At 47.0% G+C, this 13,731-nt stretch overlaps 1 protein-coding gene across 1 annotated transcript; it reads left to right on the forward strand.

Annotated features, from left to right (window-relative positions):
- On the forward strand, nt 1-12,933 carry LOC147246000 (RING finger protein 145). Its single transcript, XM_086182695.1, has 11 exons — nt 1-254; nt 446-725; nt 1,631-1,739; nt 3,649-3,740; nt 3,960-4,201; nt 5,095-5,270; nt 5,359-5,499; nt 6,857-7,039; nt 7,149-7,296; nt 7,419-7,775; nt 11,140-12,933. The coding sequence occupies exons 2-11, from the start codon at nt 557-559 to the stop codon at nt 12,040-12,042; spliced, it is 2,520 nt and encodes an 839-aa protein (XP_086038821.1). The 5' UTR covers nt 1-254; nt 446-556; the 3' UTR covers nt 12,043-12,933.
- The last annotated feature ends 798 nt before the right edge of the window (nt 12,934-13,731 follow it).

The raw sequence follows: 13,731 nt of genomic DNA on the forward strand, positions 1-13,731 counted from the left end.
CTACGCTAGCGCCTGGGACCATAACATTGCTTTTGATTTTTCTTTACTCGGCCTCTTATTTCCTTCTTTGACGCGTTTTTAGTTTCGCTGCTTACGTGACGGCCACCACTCACCACCCGGGACGAGTTGCAGTTGTGGGAAGTAAAAGTATTTGTCGCGCAGGGCCATGAAATCATGTTTGCGGTGAGAGCGGAGCAGCAGCTGCGGCTAGCTAGCAAATGGCTGCTCGGCTGTGAGGGCTGCCGCCGGGCAAAGTAAGTGAGCCGCTCGAAACACAGCGAGCCTCTGCATACTCGAGCTACCTTTGATTCATGGATGAACCCAGCAGGTGTCGGCCTGCTTGAGCTCCCCGGAGCTGAGCTGCTTCCTCTGGTGTGTGTGTGTGTGTGTGTGTGTGTGTGTGTGTGTGTGTGTGTGTGTGTGTGTGTGTGTGTGTGTGTTTCAGATGACAAGAAGACGAGCCAAGTAGAGGAGAAGCTGCAGTTTCGTGGACAGTGAGAAGCTTGGAAGTCAGCATGTGACCCTCAAGTTCTCCCCCAACAAGTTGGTTGTCGAGATGCTGCGTCTGGAGAAGTTGGCCAACGTGGCCCTGAGGGTGCCGAGCATCCTGATGCTGGACCTGCTCTACAAGTGTGACATCGAGGGGTTAACGGAGCAGCTGAAGGCCAAAAACGAAGACTTGCTCTTCAAATACAAATATGTCATCTGGAATATGTATTACCTTGGTAAGTACTTCAGTGAGTCACGCTCCCAGAGCCGTACTGGATATCTTATACCATTTAGTAAAGATATTTATCTCTTAGGGGAAGTGTCTGTGTTACTCACATTCGTCAAATAACCAGCCATAACTTACTAAAAAAAAAAAAACTTAATTGAAAATTAAAGAAAATGAGAAGGGGAAAGCTTCGTGACATTGGCACGCGTGTGTATGTGTGTAGATGTGCGGCTCTGTTTAAGAGCAGAGTCCAACCGGTGGGGGGTTTGGAGCCTGATAGTGATGAGAGGGCAGGACGGAAAATACGGACCTCCAGCGTGTGCAACTGTGGATTTCTGTGCTGCTCTGTAAACGTACCCGTGTTATGTTCTTTGTGCTGCGATATTGCGATGATGTGAGTGTGTGAAGTTCCCCAGACGGCTGATCTCTTAAACAACGTAGTTGGTGCGTGACTGCCAGCGTCTTGTGTGTGGCCGGGGGTGAGTCTCAGAGCACCCAGCTGACGTCCAGCTCCTTGAGGGCAATGGGTTTCTGGCTAAAAGTTCAAAATAGTGTCTGTGCTCAAGCTTTTCTGAAGGATTATGCTTGTGTGGAATCACTTTCTGGACCTGTTTTCTTAAAAGTGATAGTTTGTTTAGGAGGAAGTCCCTCCACTGTAGCTCAGAAACATAAGCAGACAGACGTGAAGAGTAAACTTTGCTGTGAGGGGATGGGAACTCTCTGTAGCATTTTTGCCCTCAGTGGAAGGAAGGAATCAGAGGAGAGGTTTCAGCCACCAACAAGTCATTAAGAAGGTTCCTCGTCTCATTCTGGCTCTCAGCCTGATAGGTGAAGACAAAATGACCCCGGACCTCAAAACTCTGAGACTGATGCGATGCATCTCTGTACTTCCCGTGTGTGCTCCTCCTCTTCCAGGTCACCTGGTGAACGCGGTGGTCCTGGTTCTGCCGTTAAGACACATTGTGACACTCTACCTCCATGTCCTGGCTGTGCTGCTTCTGTACATGGGGCATCAGATTTCCAAGTGAGACACATTACTACTACTACTACTACTGCTGCTGCTACAACTGCTAATAATACAACTTCTACTATTACACTTGTCAGATTGTTTGTATCAGGATCTGTTTTCTCTTACAAAGCTTGTCTGCAGCCGTGCAGCCCTTCCTGTATCGCTGGTATCCTTCAGCCTGATATCTGATTGTATCAGGGTTTATGCTCTCAGCCCTGCAGGAAACTGCAGTCAGGAAGTAAACAAGTCATTATGATCATCTGAAACTGCACTGGCAATGATATTTGCAAGAATCTGTATAGGACAGGGGTGACGTGTCCCTGCGGCGGTGGTCAGCCTGATGATGTTTACTGACCTGATCAGCAATGTTGTTTCACAGTTGAAGAGAAGCTCTTGTGTAAACACCGTGTGTGTTGATGTCAGAGGTGGGGAGTATTTTTTTCTTTTGTAACCCCAACATGCAGAAAGAGCCAGCCACATGTATTTAGCTTGAAGCTAATGGCGCTGCTGTGTGCTCACTAATCCACAAATACTTTGAGTTGAACTCATACTTCACCGTATCCTTATGGTTCGGCTACTGTGGCAGTGGCAGCGCCACCTGGTTGTGAACGAGCACTGAACCAGGTGTTACCTCATGTGGAAGTGTTTGTCGGTTACTGAGGACACGGCTGTCCTGTTTCTGTTATTAGTAGTTGCTGGCTGTGTGGTGCCATTAGCTTCTGGCTAAACAAATGTGGCTGGCTCTTCCTACATTCTGGAACCACAAAGAAGTCGTGCAGTGGTGAAAAGATGTGTTTGTGAGCTCAAGACACCAACTTACTCCATATCGCTTTGAGTTTTGTGATAGTATGGTCCATCCATCCATCCATCTTCTACCTCTCATCCTGTGAAGAGTAGTGGGGGTGGGGGGTGGAGCCTATCCCAGCAGCCTTCCCCCTGGACAGGTCACCAGTCCATGGCAGGGCCAACACATAGAGACAGACAACCATTGGCTCTCCCAGCCACGCCTACGGTCAATTTAGAGTCTGGATTAACCTGGTCCCTCTTGATGTCTTTGGACTGTGGAGGAAGCTGGAGTACCAGAGAGAACCCAGCAGGAACAGGGAGAACATGGAGACTCACCCAGAAAGACCCCGTGCTGCAGCCGGGGCTCCACCCACAATCTTCTTGCTGGGGGGCCACAGTGCCACCCTGTGATGATATAGTGAATTGATTTTTTTTTTTGTTATTCTAAAATGGAGTTTTGATGGTGATTCAGTTGCTTCTTCAACGTCTCTGTTTATCATAAGTATTATAGTTGTAGTAGTAGTAGTAGTAAATCATCATAGTTGTTTTCTGCGCCTAAGGTAGCAGCAGCAAAAAAAAAAAAAAAAAGAAAAGCTAAAAGTTGTATTTGCCAGTCTAGTTCCCTCTAAGAAGTAATTATATGTTTTAAGTCTAGTGTACTTTTACGACATCCAGGAGTCCAAGCAGTAGTTTCCTGGTTCCAGGATTTGTGATGTTAGAAGCTGCACTCATTCCTTTGGGCATCATCCTGTCCTGAAGGACTCGATGGCCTCATTACGTTGCAGTATTGATTCTTGTAGGACTGCAATACTAGAGACTCACCATACCATTAACCGCACCGATGTGCCGTGGTCCTATCAGACAGTGAGACGAGCGCTGGGCCCCGCCCTGGTAGATGGAAGTATGCTGGAAATGATATGTTTAACCTCTGTAATGTTTGTAAACTAATGTTAAAAGTTAGGGTTATCGTGGGAGTTGGTGGGTAAACTTTTGACTATATGACATCTCACTGTCTGCCTTGTTTGGTTCTCTCCCTGTTCCAAGTCTGAACCGGTGGGAGAGGTGAGGGTTTCTGTCATTCAGTGAACAGCGCTTGCATTCGACTGTGAAACCATTTTTTTCCCCGTTGAATCTGCAGGGATTATGTCCGTGAGGAGCTGCAGTACGGTTATGAGGGGGCGGTGTACCTCGATTCTCCGGCCTTCAACCGATTTGTGTCTGCACTGACGAGTGAGTCTGGAAGCCAAACTAAAAGGCATCACTGATGTTTCTAGCTGCAACTCGTGAGCAATGTCTGTTAGAGGTCGACTGGCGTGGCGTTTCTTTGGAGGGGGTTTGCTTTGGTCAGAATAAACAAAACAATTGGAAGACGTCATGTTGGATTCTGAGGAACAGAACACAACCATCATTAATGTTTGGCCCCACAGTAACGGCCGTGTCTTTGTCCAGGTCAGATTATTCTCAGCACGCTGTGTGCCTTCCTGATGAAGACCAGAAAGGTGTGGTTGTTCTCTGCTCACATGCTCCCCCTGCTGGCCAGACTCTGCGCCGCTCCCCATGCTACACTGCTAACTGTCAACACTTTCTCCATGGGTCTGACTGGAGCTGAGATCGCCGTGTTCCTCCTCTCTAATCTCTTCGTGCCATATCGTCTGGCGAGGGTCGCCTACTCTAAGTTACTTCAGCTTGAGGTTCGTCTCCACCGCATGTAATCTTTGTCCAAAGAGCTTGTAGTTTTCTCACTCATAAACGTTATGATCGGACACGAAGACGTCTTGTTTATGGATATGAATGTATAATCACAATTTTCCATATTATTAACAGTTTTGAAAGTTTTCTAAATGGTGGTAAAAGTGTTTTTTTTATCTACCATTTCTATGATTTTTCTCTGCGTTTTATCTTTCTGAAATGGAACTAACTGAGGCTTTAGCAGGACCTCTTGTTTCAGCTGGTAGTGAGGCTCGACCGTCAGCATCCATCGCAGGGTCACCACAGACAGATTGTGTCAGTGTGTATGTTTTCCAATATATGCTGAGGTTAAAAACTGTTTTTTACAACAAATAAAATTCCGGGAACTGGCTGTGGTGATTTAAAAATGGCAAAACACTGTGTCCTGCAGAGGGCGCGTTGGCATCTCTGCCTTGTTTATTTTGCTGTTTGATTTCGGTCTTTATTTGAAAGGTCATGAATGAAAATGTGAAATATTTTCTGATAAATGAGGTCGTTGGGCTGAGTCATCAGCCGTCTGAGTACCTCTGCATCATCATACCACTACTAAATCGGTGCACTATGAGAACAGAAAGGGTCTGTTTTCAGTCCAGCACAAAAATTCTCTATATTGGTTGCACATAACTCTAATCTGTGTTTTATTTCTGCTGTAAAACCAGTATCAGGCTCAAGAGTCCCACGTGGGTGAAGCCTTAGCTCATGGTAGTTTTTATTTATGTCTAAAGTACCAGGAAAGTGATATTTTATGTCTTAAAAAGTCATAGAAACAAGCTGCTGTTTTCTTCTCATTGGCCAGCAGTGGTTTCTCCAGGCAGCCTGGGTTCACACTCCTCATCACATGTGCTCCCCTCCTCAGGTGATCGAGCTGTACAGACTCCTGGCTGTGGGAATCTCCCTGTGGAACCAGTTTGCCGTCCCAGTGCTCTTCAGTGTCTTCTGGTTCGTCCTGTTCGTCGTCCATCTGTGCTCGGACGCCATGTCAGGCAGCACCTCAACAGCACATCAGGGAATCATGTTCTTCGTTCTCACAAGGTGGGGTGTGATCACGTGACGCCGCCTTATTCCTTTGGGTACATTCGCTCCTGCTGGTTCTGTGACAGTTGGTGTGTTTTCTCTGCAGTGTCTCTGAATGTTGTGCCACACCGTACTCCCTTCTGGGTTTGACCTTCGTGGTGTCCTATCTGGCTCTGGGACTGCTCAACCTATGCAAGTTCTACCTGGGAGGCTACGCAGCTGTTCAGAATGAGAACGTCATGCACAGGTGAAGTGTTGCCTCCGTTTACGTCTCTGTAATGTGCTGACATTCTTGGTGGTAAAGTTCACTCTTGGGGCTTTTTTGCTCCTAAATCCGACCTTTAGAAGTCCAAAACTGCAGGCGTGAAACCTCCTGCCCATCTTTGTCAGACGTTGGTTCTCCTGGAAATTCAAGATTTGACGTCGATTTTCGTTCCAATAGTTGAGAAACTGGTGCAACCACCTGTCACCGTTTTTTTTTTTTTTTTTTTAAGGATTGTGAATTTGCTTTAAACAGGACAGAGTGACCACCACATTTACCTGATAATGACAGCAGCAGCTCCTCTGCTGTCCCAGCACTCTGCAGGTGTGGAAGTCTTTTATGGTGGCATGAGATGTGCACATGAGTGGATTTCAGAAAGATGGTGTCTTCACAATTTAAAGGAGTCGAAGATTTAAAAAAAAAAAATCAAATAATGTGTAAGAACCAAGTTTGTGTGCAAGAACCTTTCATAAATGAGGCCCGTTGTTATCATTTATTTGATAAGGGTTATGGGAGTTTTATGATTTTGATTGTGTAGTCACGATAATTGAGTTTTGTTCTTTTTTTTTTGTAGAAAAACCTTATCAAACAAATTCAGTGCAGGACTTGTGCGCGTCTGGTTCTCACCAGATTCATGATGAGACGCAACAGTTGCAGGCAAAGCTGCAGCGGTGTAAACTGACCCGCCTCAGCTCAGGCTAAGTGAAGCTGCCTGCAACTCAGCATGCCGAGTCCTCCGTGACAAATGATACTCGGCCTCGTCTCATGCGGCGCTGAAAACTAGCAGGTTTGAGACTCCAGAGCTGGAAGATTCTGCCGGTGTCGTCATGAATCTCCAGAGTAAACTGAGCTTTAAGATGTCAGGAGGGGGCTCTGGAGTCTTCCGTGTGTGTGTGTGTGTGTGTGTGCGTGTGTGTGTGCGTGTGTGCGTGTGCGTAAAATTTTCATGTGGTTGTGGCCTCTCTTGTTACCACTGGGTGGTGCCAAAGTGCAGTTGAGAACTCTTTACCCTGTTGGATGACTCACTCGTCAGGCGTCTCCCATTGTGATGATCATCTGCCAAGATCAGCATTTTATTTATGATGGATGTATTTCCTGAAGATCAATATCATTCTTAAAAGTGGACTGAGTGCCACTCCAAAACAAACATTGAGTCATTCATTCAGGGAAGGATGTAAAGATTTGGATAAAATACAGGAGTTACCGATGGTTGCGAGCTTTTGGTGGTGTAATATTTGCAAACAATAGCTGTACTTATCAGTTCGAGTCGGCATGTCTGGAATCAGAGAATCTGTTACTTCTCTCTCTTCTGACTCCTGTTCTTTATCATTCTGGGTGTCAGAGGTGTGACAGAGGGCATCACTCTGCTCCTCCTCGCCCTCCAGACCGGCCTGCTGGATATGCAGGCCCTGCAGCGCACCTTCCTCCTCAGCATCATCCTCTTCATCGTGGTGACCTCCACTCTGCAGTCAATGATTGAAATTACAGATCCAGTCATTCTGGCTCTGGGTGCGTCCCGCAACAGGTAACAGCAATGAATCCAGCTTGTTTTGACACCGATACGCAGTAAAATGACTCAGTTTAGTCTGAAAGGCTTTAATCCAGAGGGGTCGGTGTCTTCCGTGTGCTTGCAGGAGTCTCTGGAAACACTTCCGCGGCCTCAGCATGTGTCTTCTCCTGCTGGTCTTCCCAATGTTCATGGCTTATAAAATTTCCCAGTTCTTCCACATGGACTTCTGGCTCCTTATTTTGGTGTCCAGCTGCATGCTGACTTCCCTTCAGGTAAGGAGAGTCGCCACATGTGGCCGCAAATAAACTCCAACAAACAAAGGTTTGATTTGTTGCATCTGACCAAACATTGTTGGGTGACGTGAACCAAGTTTAGATGTGTACTGTCTGTCCAGGTTACAGGTACCATTCTGATCTACTTCCTCTTCATGGTTGAGCTGTTTCGTAGTGACCCGATTGAAAGCCTGGATGAAGTCATCTACTGGGTGAACGCCGTCAGCAGGGTGCTGGAGTTCGTGGTGGCTCTGTGTGTGGTGGCATACGGCACGTGGGAGTCGCTGTTCGGAGAGTGGAGCTGGATGGGCGCCTCCGTCATCATCATCCACTCGTACTTCAACGTTTGGCTCCGAGCTCAGTCCGGCTGGAGGAGCTTCCTGCTCAGGCAGGAGGCAGCGAAGAAGATCAACTCCCTCCCCAGGGCCACGGCGCAGCAGCTGCAGCAGCACAACGACGTCTGCTCCATCTGCTTCCAGGTTGGTGCCACTCTCAGGTCGGTCGCGTGGCTCACGCTGACATCGCTGCAGGACGGTTCTGCTCCTGTCCCCAGCAGTGCCTGGTGAAGGCAGCTGTTCCCCAAACATTCTTACATTGTCATTGATAGCGGCGTCTTCGTTTGGTGAAGTATTTACACGTGCAGCGGCACATTATTAGTTTGATGACTGTTCTCAGCACTGACGTTGTGTGGATGTGATATGATGTCATCACTGTTGTACGACCAGGCTCAGGTAGTAAAACACGAACAACACGTCAGGATGACAAAGCTCCGTTTGATCAGCTACTTCCTCAGCCTTCGTCCTGGACAGGTGATTGTTTTATTGTGTTAACAGTGCTAACCTTCTTCTTTGCTGCTGCAAGGCTGTCGTCGCCAGTGGAATTCTCTGTGTAACGTCCGTCAGGTACCCGCTAACGGGGACGTAGCCGGTGACCTTTCAGGGCGAATCAGTCTTGTGGGGCCCGACCAGTAAGTCTGACTGGTTGGTGTATTTAAATAGAGTGTGTTGTCTTCACAGGTGCTTTACAATGTTGCCTCACTCACACGTGTACTCGCACTGGCCGATGAGGAACCACAGCCTGAACCGCACGCGGTCCGACTGCCGGGTTCTTCCTCCTGAACCTTGCTGCTCCGTTTGTACCTGCTCACATTCTATGATCAATATCCCAGATTTGTACCCAGTATCGGAGGTTTTATAAAACTGCAGTAATACTATCATAGTTTTACCAATACTAGAATCAGAACAACTCCAGTTAAGCAGGTTAGAAATTTACAGTCTTCATGTTTGTCTCTCCCACGTTTGCGTGCTGTCATGTAAGAGCGGAATAAACCGAAGGTTCCTGCTCTGGTGTCTGGCTGTGGAAACGTCCTTGAGAGCAACAGGGACCTCTAAAAGCTCCTGATGCAGTCGTCGTCACTGAAATGTTGGTGTGTGGTTCTGTGGTTTGAAGTGCTTCGAGCGGTGGGTAGAAGCAAGTCTGCATTCCTCAGTGATATATGAAGATTTGCATATTCTTATCTGGTTTATTGAATTGTGCATTGGTGCTAAGTTGCAGTCCCCCATCGAGGGTTAATCGTTGTTTTGGTCGTCCCGGGAGGACAGCTGAGACCTGTTCCTGACATCCAGATCCTGCTGGTGTCTGAAAAAACGTTGATAAAATGTGAATACTTCTATGTCGGACTTGCTGCGTGGAAACCCGAGGAACCGCAGGTCACTCAGAGAGTGCATGCCTGTGCTGCTGTTGTTGAGTGTCAGCTAATGATGAGCGGCTCCTGGCTCACGTAGGAGGCTTCAGAGTGAGAGGGGGAGGAGCTTGATAATATTTTGATTTTACATGACGAAGCAGACACACACTCATTATGAATTATGTTGCTCTACAACACGCAAAGACAACACGTGACAACTTAAATGCAGCTGGTAGATGTCGTCAGGCAGAGATCCGACCGTGTGGAGTCCAGTTACTACAAGTACTACTTCAGTCTTCACAGTAACAGCAAGTTCTCAGGGTGTTTCTGACCAAATTTCAGAAGAATGTCAAAATGTTAAAAAAAAAGAAGGAAAAAAGCTTGTTGCCCTCATGTGACTCATCTGCCCCAAAACTGAATGGGTTCTTACAGGCCTCCACCATGGGTGTGAAAATTGGCTGCATAGTTTTGTGTAATCCTGCCGGCAAGCACCACTGACAACATGACCTCCTCGGTGGAGGTAATAATACTCAAAAGCTCCGTCACATTATTTTTAGGCCCAGAGGTGTTGTGCTGTTTTCGGCTCCGGTGCCCTCCTCTGCATGCTGACTGTAAACAGGTGGTACGGAGCGCAGCCATGTGGACCCATGAAGCCTGTTGTTCCTGTTTTTCCAGTTTCTCTCCACTTTGTTCTCCAGCCCAGTCTTTCACCACCCCAGCAACAGTTCTCCTTTCCTGGAATGATAACTAGTTTGTCAGGGAAGCAGTTTCATAATAAGTCAGTAACAAGACAGTGACGAGAGGACGCTGGCCCTGCTGTAGCCCAGTTTGAGGCTGGAATGCTACCGGGTCACCACTGGGAGCAGGGGTAGCGGTTGCACCAGGAGTGTGGCGGTCACAGTTTCCTGTTGAGTTCTGCAGACTCCTTAAATCGGCGTGAATTGTTCTGTATGATGTCATCTGGGGTGTGCAGCATCACGCTGACGTGCCGTCCGTGTTGACAGTTGTTTTACCCGTGTGTTTTCAGGTTTTTTTTTTCCCAAACCAGGTTTGTTGCAAACTTAGGCATGTAAACCCTGAGATGAAGGAAGCTCTGGGTTTTCCAGTGTGGGAGGAAACGCAAAGTCAGATCCTGCCTCGCTGCCCTGACTCGGCCGTCTTTTTAATCTCCTGCTGGAGCCTGAGTCAGCTCTCTGACACCACACGTCCGTCTTCCTTATTAAAGATCAATACTGAATAATTCAAAACAGGTTTATAAAAAAAAAAAGTCTACATATCTGACACAAGACATGACAAGATGTACATAAGAGGTGCAGGCTGACGTCAGCCGGCTGACGGTGAAGCAGGGTTGATTTGTGTCGCTTCTAAAAGAGGAAGCAGCTTCTGCATTCACTCTCACGTGGACGACAGGATGAAGCCCAAGAGCTTGAGGTTTGAACTACATCTCATTTTCAGTTCACTTCATACCTGTAGGATTACATCTCAACGAAAGGAGTACTTTACAACCTTGGAGTAGACAACTTGAGCGCGAAGACCCTCTGGTTCTCAGATTTTACCCTGAGGCTGGAGTCACAGCTGTGCGTCGCGTCGACATGATGACCCACGGCTGGCACACACCTGACGCGTGTCTCCTCGGGAATGTAATGGGGCGACGGGGACAGTGCTGCAGGGATGGCGGGTTTTTGGAGGGCAACCCAGACTTTGGATTATTGCTGAAAATCAATTGAGTGCGCGACTTTTTTTTTCTTTTTACAACATTTAAGCTTCATTTAGCTCACGTTTTCTGCTCGACTGCCCTTTTTAAGATGCAAATACTTACGTGCAACATTTACTGATGTATTTTATTGCGTAGAACAAAACATTTGAAGATATGAATCTTGTGTGAACCACAGACCTTCAATGCATTACATTGAATTCGACACCCATTCAAAAACTGGGTGGACTTTTGAGATGAGGGGCAGGACGTTGACTTGCGTCTGTGTGTCCGGGCTCATTGTTTTGCCGCTCTGTCAGTGGGACGATGACAGGAACTAGCAGATGAGGATTAAATGTTGCTTAATTCACATGAGGCACACATTTTTGAGTGACTGCCACACGGTCCTGCCGTGCTCCAGGTTGAGACAGTCTTGTAACCATGTCAAATATGTCTCCGTTTACAGGAAATGACATCGGCTGTGATCACATACTGCGGACATTTTTTCCATGGCAACTGTCTCCGCAAGTGGCTGTACGTGCAGGAGACCTGCCCCATGTGCCACCAAACGGTCCGACCTACGCCCCCCGGTCAGAACCAGGCCGCTGGTGAAGACCCTGCGGCACCACCTCAGAGAGATGCAGGGCCAGAGCCGGCGGTGCGAGAAGAAGAAGCTCCAAACCAAGACGACAGTGTAGTTCAAGAGGTGCAGAGCGATGCTCCTCTTGCCAGGCCGCCGGAGGAGACGCCAGACACTGGGGGTGGAGATAAAACAGATGATAAAAAACAGTCGGCTGAGTCTCAAGAGAGGTCCGTCCAAGGTCTTCGCTTCAGCTCCAGAGGAGATTTTGTTGGCTTTGTCGGCCCTGTGTCAAGCTGCCCGCCAGCAGACGCTCCTAGCTGCCAGGTGCTGCCGAGTGAAACACCGCCTTTAAATTCATACCACCCAGGTGAGGAGAGTGGCGAGGGGAAGGGTGGAGGTACTCTGGGAGGTTGTAGACCAGCAGGCTCACCACAGCCACCTCCCGATGTTTCAGAGAGCCTGTTAGACTCTAACGGTGCCGCAGATGAAGCCAGCTCCTCTTCCTGCTCTTCAGTGCCACAGGACAGCTGGACACGCACATCGTCCCACGTCTCTGATTCACCAGAAACGATTGAATGCCGGGAAAAACCTGAGGCGGTCTCGCCGGCTGCGTGTCTCGGAGATAGCCATACGTCTGGGAAATCTCATCAAGAAAGCTCCGTACTCTTAGACTCTGCTCAAAGTCATAATGGCACATATCCTGACTCTGACCCGGGAAGGCGCGGCGGCGAGGCGGCGGTCTCGCTGTCCTCGGACGCCACCTTCTCCTGCACAAGCACAGACTGACTCAAGTGCCTTGAAAGGTGTGAAAGGGAGATTGAAACACGTTTGCCTTTTCTCTCTGAACCAAAAGAAAAAAATGTATCTTAACCAGTCGGTGTAATGAATGTGGGTCGGATTTAGAGACAAAATTATGTGGCTGAAAATTACAAGATTGTCCTAAAACTGTACAGAAATTTTACAAAAAAAAAAAAAAAAATCATAGAAATTATGTTTAATTGTAAAGCAACTATCTTGTTTAAGTATTAATTCTCGTGGGATGTGAGGAGACATGATTACTGACGTTTTTTTCCTCGCCGTGCTGGTCGTCATCATGGATCATTTACTCACCAACTCAATGTGACATTTCTCTTTGTTAGTCTTCAATCAGATTTTGTACCTCAAAGATCCTCTCGGCCAGTGTTGAGTTACCGCTGTGAACGTTTGCTTTTCTGAAGTCTCTCTGTTGTAATAAAGCCATGACAGATGCGATGGGTGCTGGCATGTTGTGTCAGGTTAATGAAGCTGAAACAGAATTCCTCATGACTTTGGCGAAGAGCCAACCACATTTACGTAACAAACACTTTTTTTTTTTTTACACACAGACTTTGTACTGCTGGCAGGTCAGCGGTTTGGCATGCTACCACACTGCTAGCTTATTTAAAAAAAAAAAAAAAAAAAAGAAAATCTCTGAAATGTTTTTGTTGGGCCTGTCCTCAAAAAAAAGTCAAGTCATGTCTTTCAAAATGTTGCATCTATATTAAAAGTCAAAACAATGCAAATATTTTTATTTATTGAAACATAAATTCTCACAAATAACGCGGATGATTGGTTCGTGTAGGTATTTCTCTGTTGGCGTGGTGAGTATCTCTACCAGCTGTAACTACTTCCTTTGGCTCAAACTGCTGCGTAATACTAAGTATAATTCCAAACCTGAAATCACACTTCATGTTTTCCTAAAGGTGAGCTAACACACGCTGTCATTACTATTTTTAAAATTTTCCTAGTCATTCAGTAGTGGCCAGTTTTGAATTTTCTTAAAGGAATAAGCCAACTTTTGGACTTTTGGAACTTTTCCACTGGAGCAGTGACGAAGATGGATCCTATTCTCCCTGAGCGTCACACAGACCCACAGAGACCAGCTGACTGCTAGTTAGCTTAGCACGATGTATGGTAATGGATGGGAATTGTTAGCACACCTCCCTCACACACTCTCCTCTCCACAACTTTCTCTGCTTCAACAAAATTAGGGTCGTATGTAACATTTGTAATGGAATACCAATTTAAAATTGAGAGACATTGTAGTTTAGAGTCAGATGCGCACCCAGCAACTCACAAATGTGGTAAAACAACAACAAATGTTTGTGGATGACTAGAGGAGCGACTGCTGCTCCTAATCACGGCCGGCTTTGAAAAACAGGATGAGGAGGATTACTGCTGGACTAACCAGGACTGATCCTGATCCATTAGAACCAAAATACACAGAGGAGGAAGCAGCATTTTATGGAGCTGAGCAGGCAGCTGAGGGATGCTAACCTGCCCACCCGCTGCCATTCATTATGCTAAGCTAAGCAGCTTCTCAGAGGAGGGTAATTGTATTGTTGCCTGGGGAGGACAGCAAAATAAGCACAATTTAAAAAAAAAAGTTGCCTTGTTCCTGTAAACAAATTGAGGCGTGAAACTTGTTTTCCAGGAATATCTGGGAATTCTTATTAA

This window comes from Aulostomus chinensis, chromosome 17 (assembly GCF_037954235.1).
Source record: "Aulostomus chinensis isolate RoL2024-O1b breed Wild chromosome 17, RoL_Achi_v1.0, whole genome shotgun sequence".
NCBI classification, from domain to species: Eukaryota; Metazoa; Chordata; class Actinopteri; order Syngnathiformes; family Aulostomidae; genus Aulostomus; species Aulostomus chinensis.

What these genes read in the sequence shown, in the direction of transcription:
- LOC147246000 (XM_086182695.1), top strand. Translation starts at nt 557, where the DNA reads ATGCTGCGTCTGGAGAAGTTGGCCAACGTGGCCCTGAGGGTGCCGAGC. An exon ending in ATTTGTGTCTGCACTGACGA is followed by an intron (nt 3,741 to 3,959) that starts GTGAGTCTGGAA and finishes GTCTTTGTCCAG; the next exon opens with GTCAGATTATTCTCAGCACG. An exon ending in TCTGCTCCATCTGCTTCCAG is followed by an intron (nt 7,776 to 11,139) that starts GTTGGTGCCACT and finishes CTCCGTTTACAG; the next exon opens with GAAATGACATCGGCTGTGAT.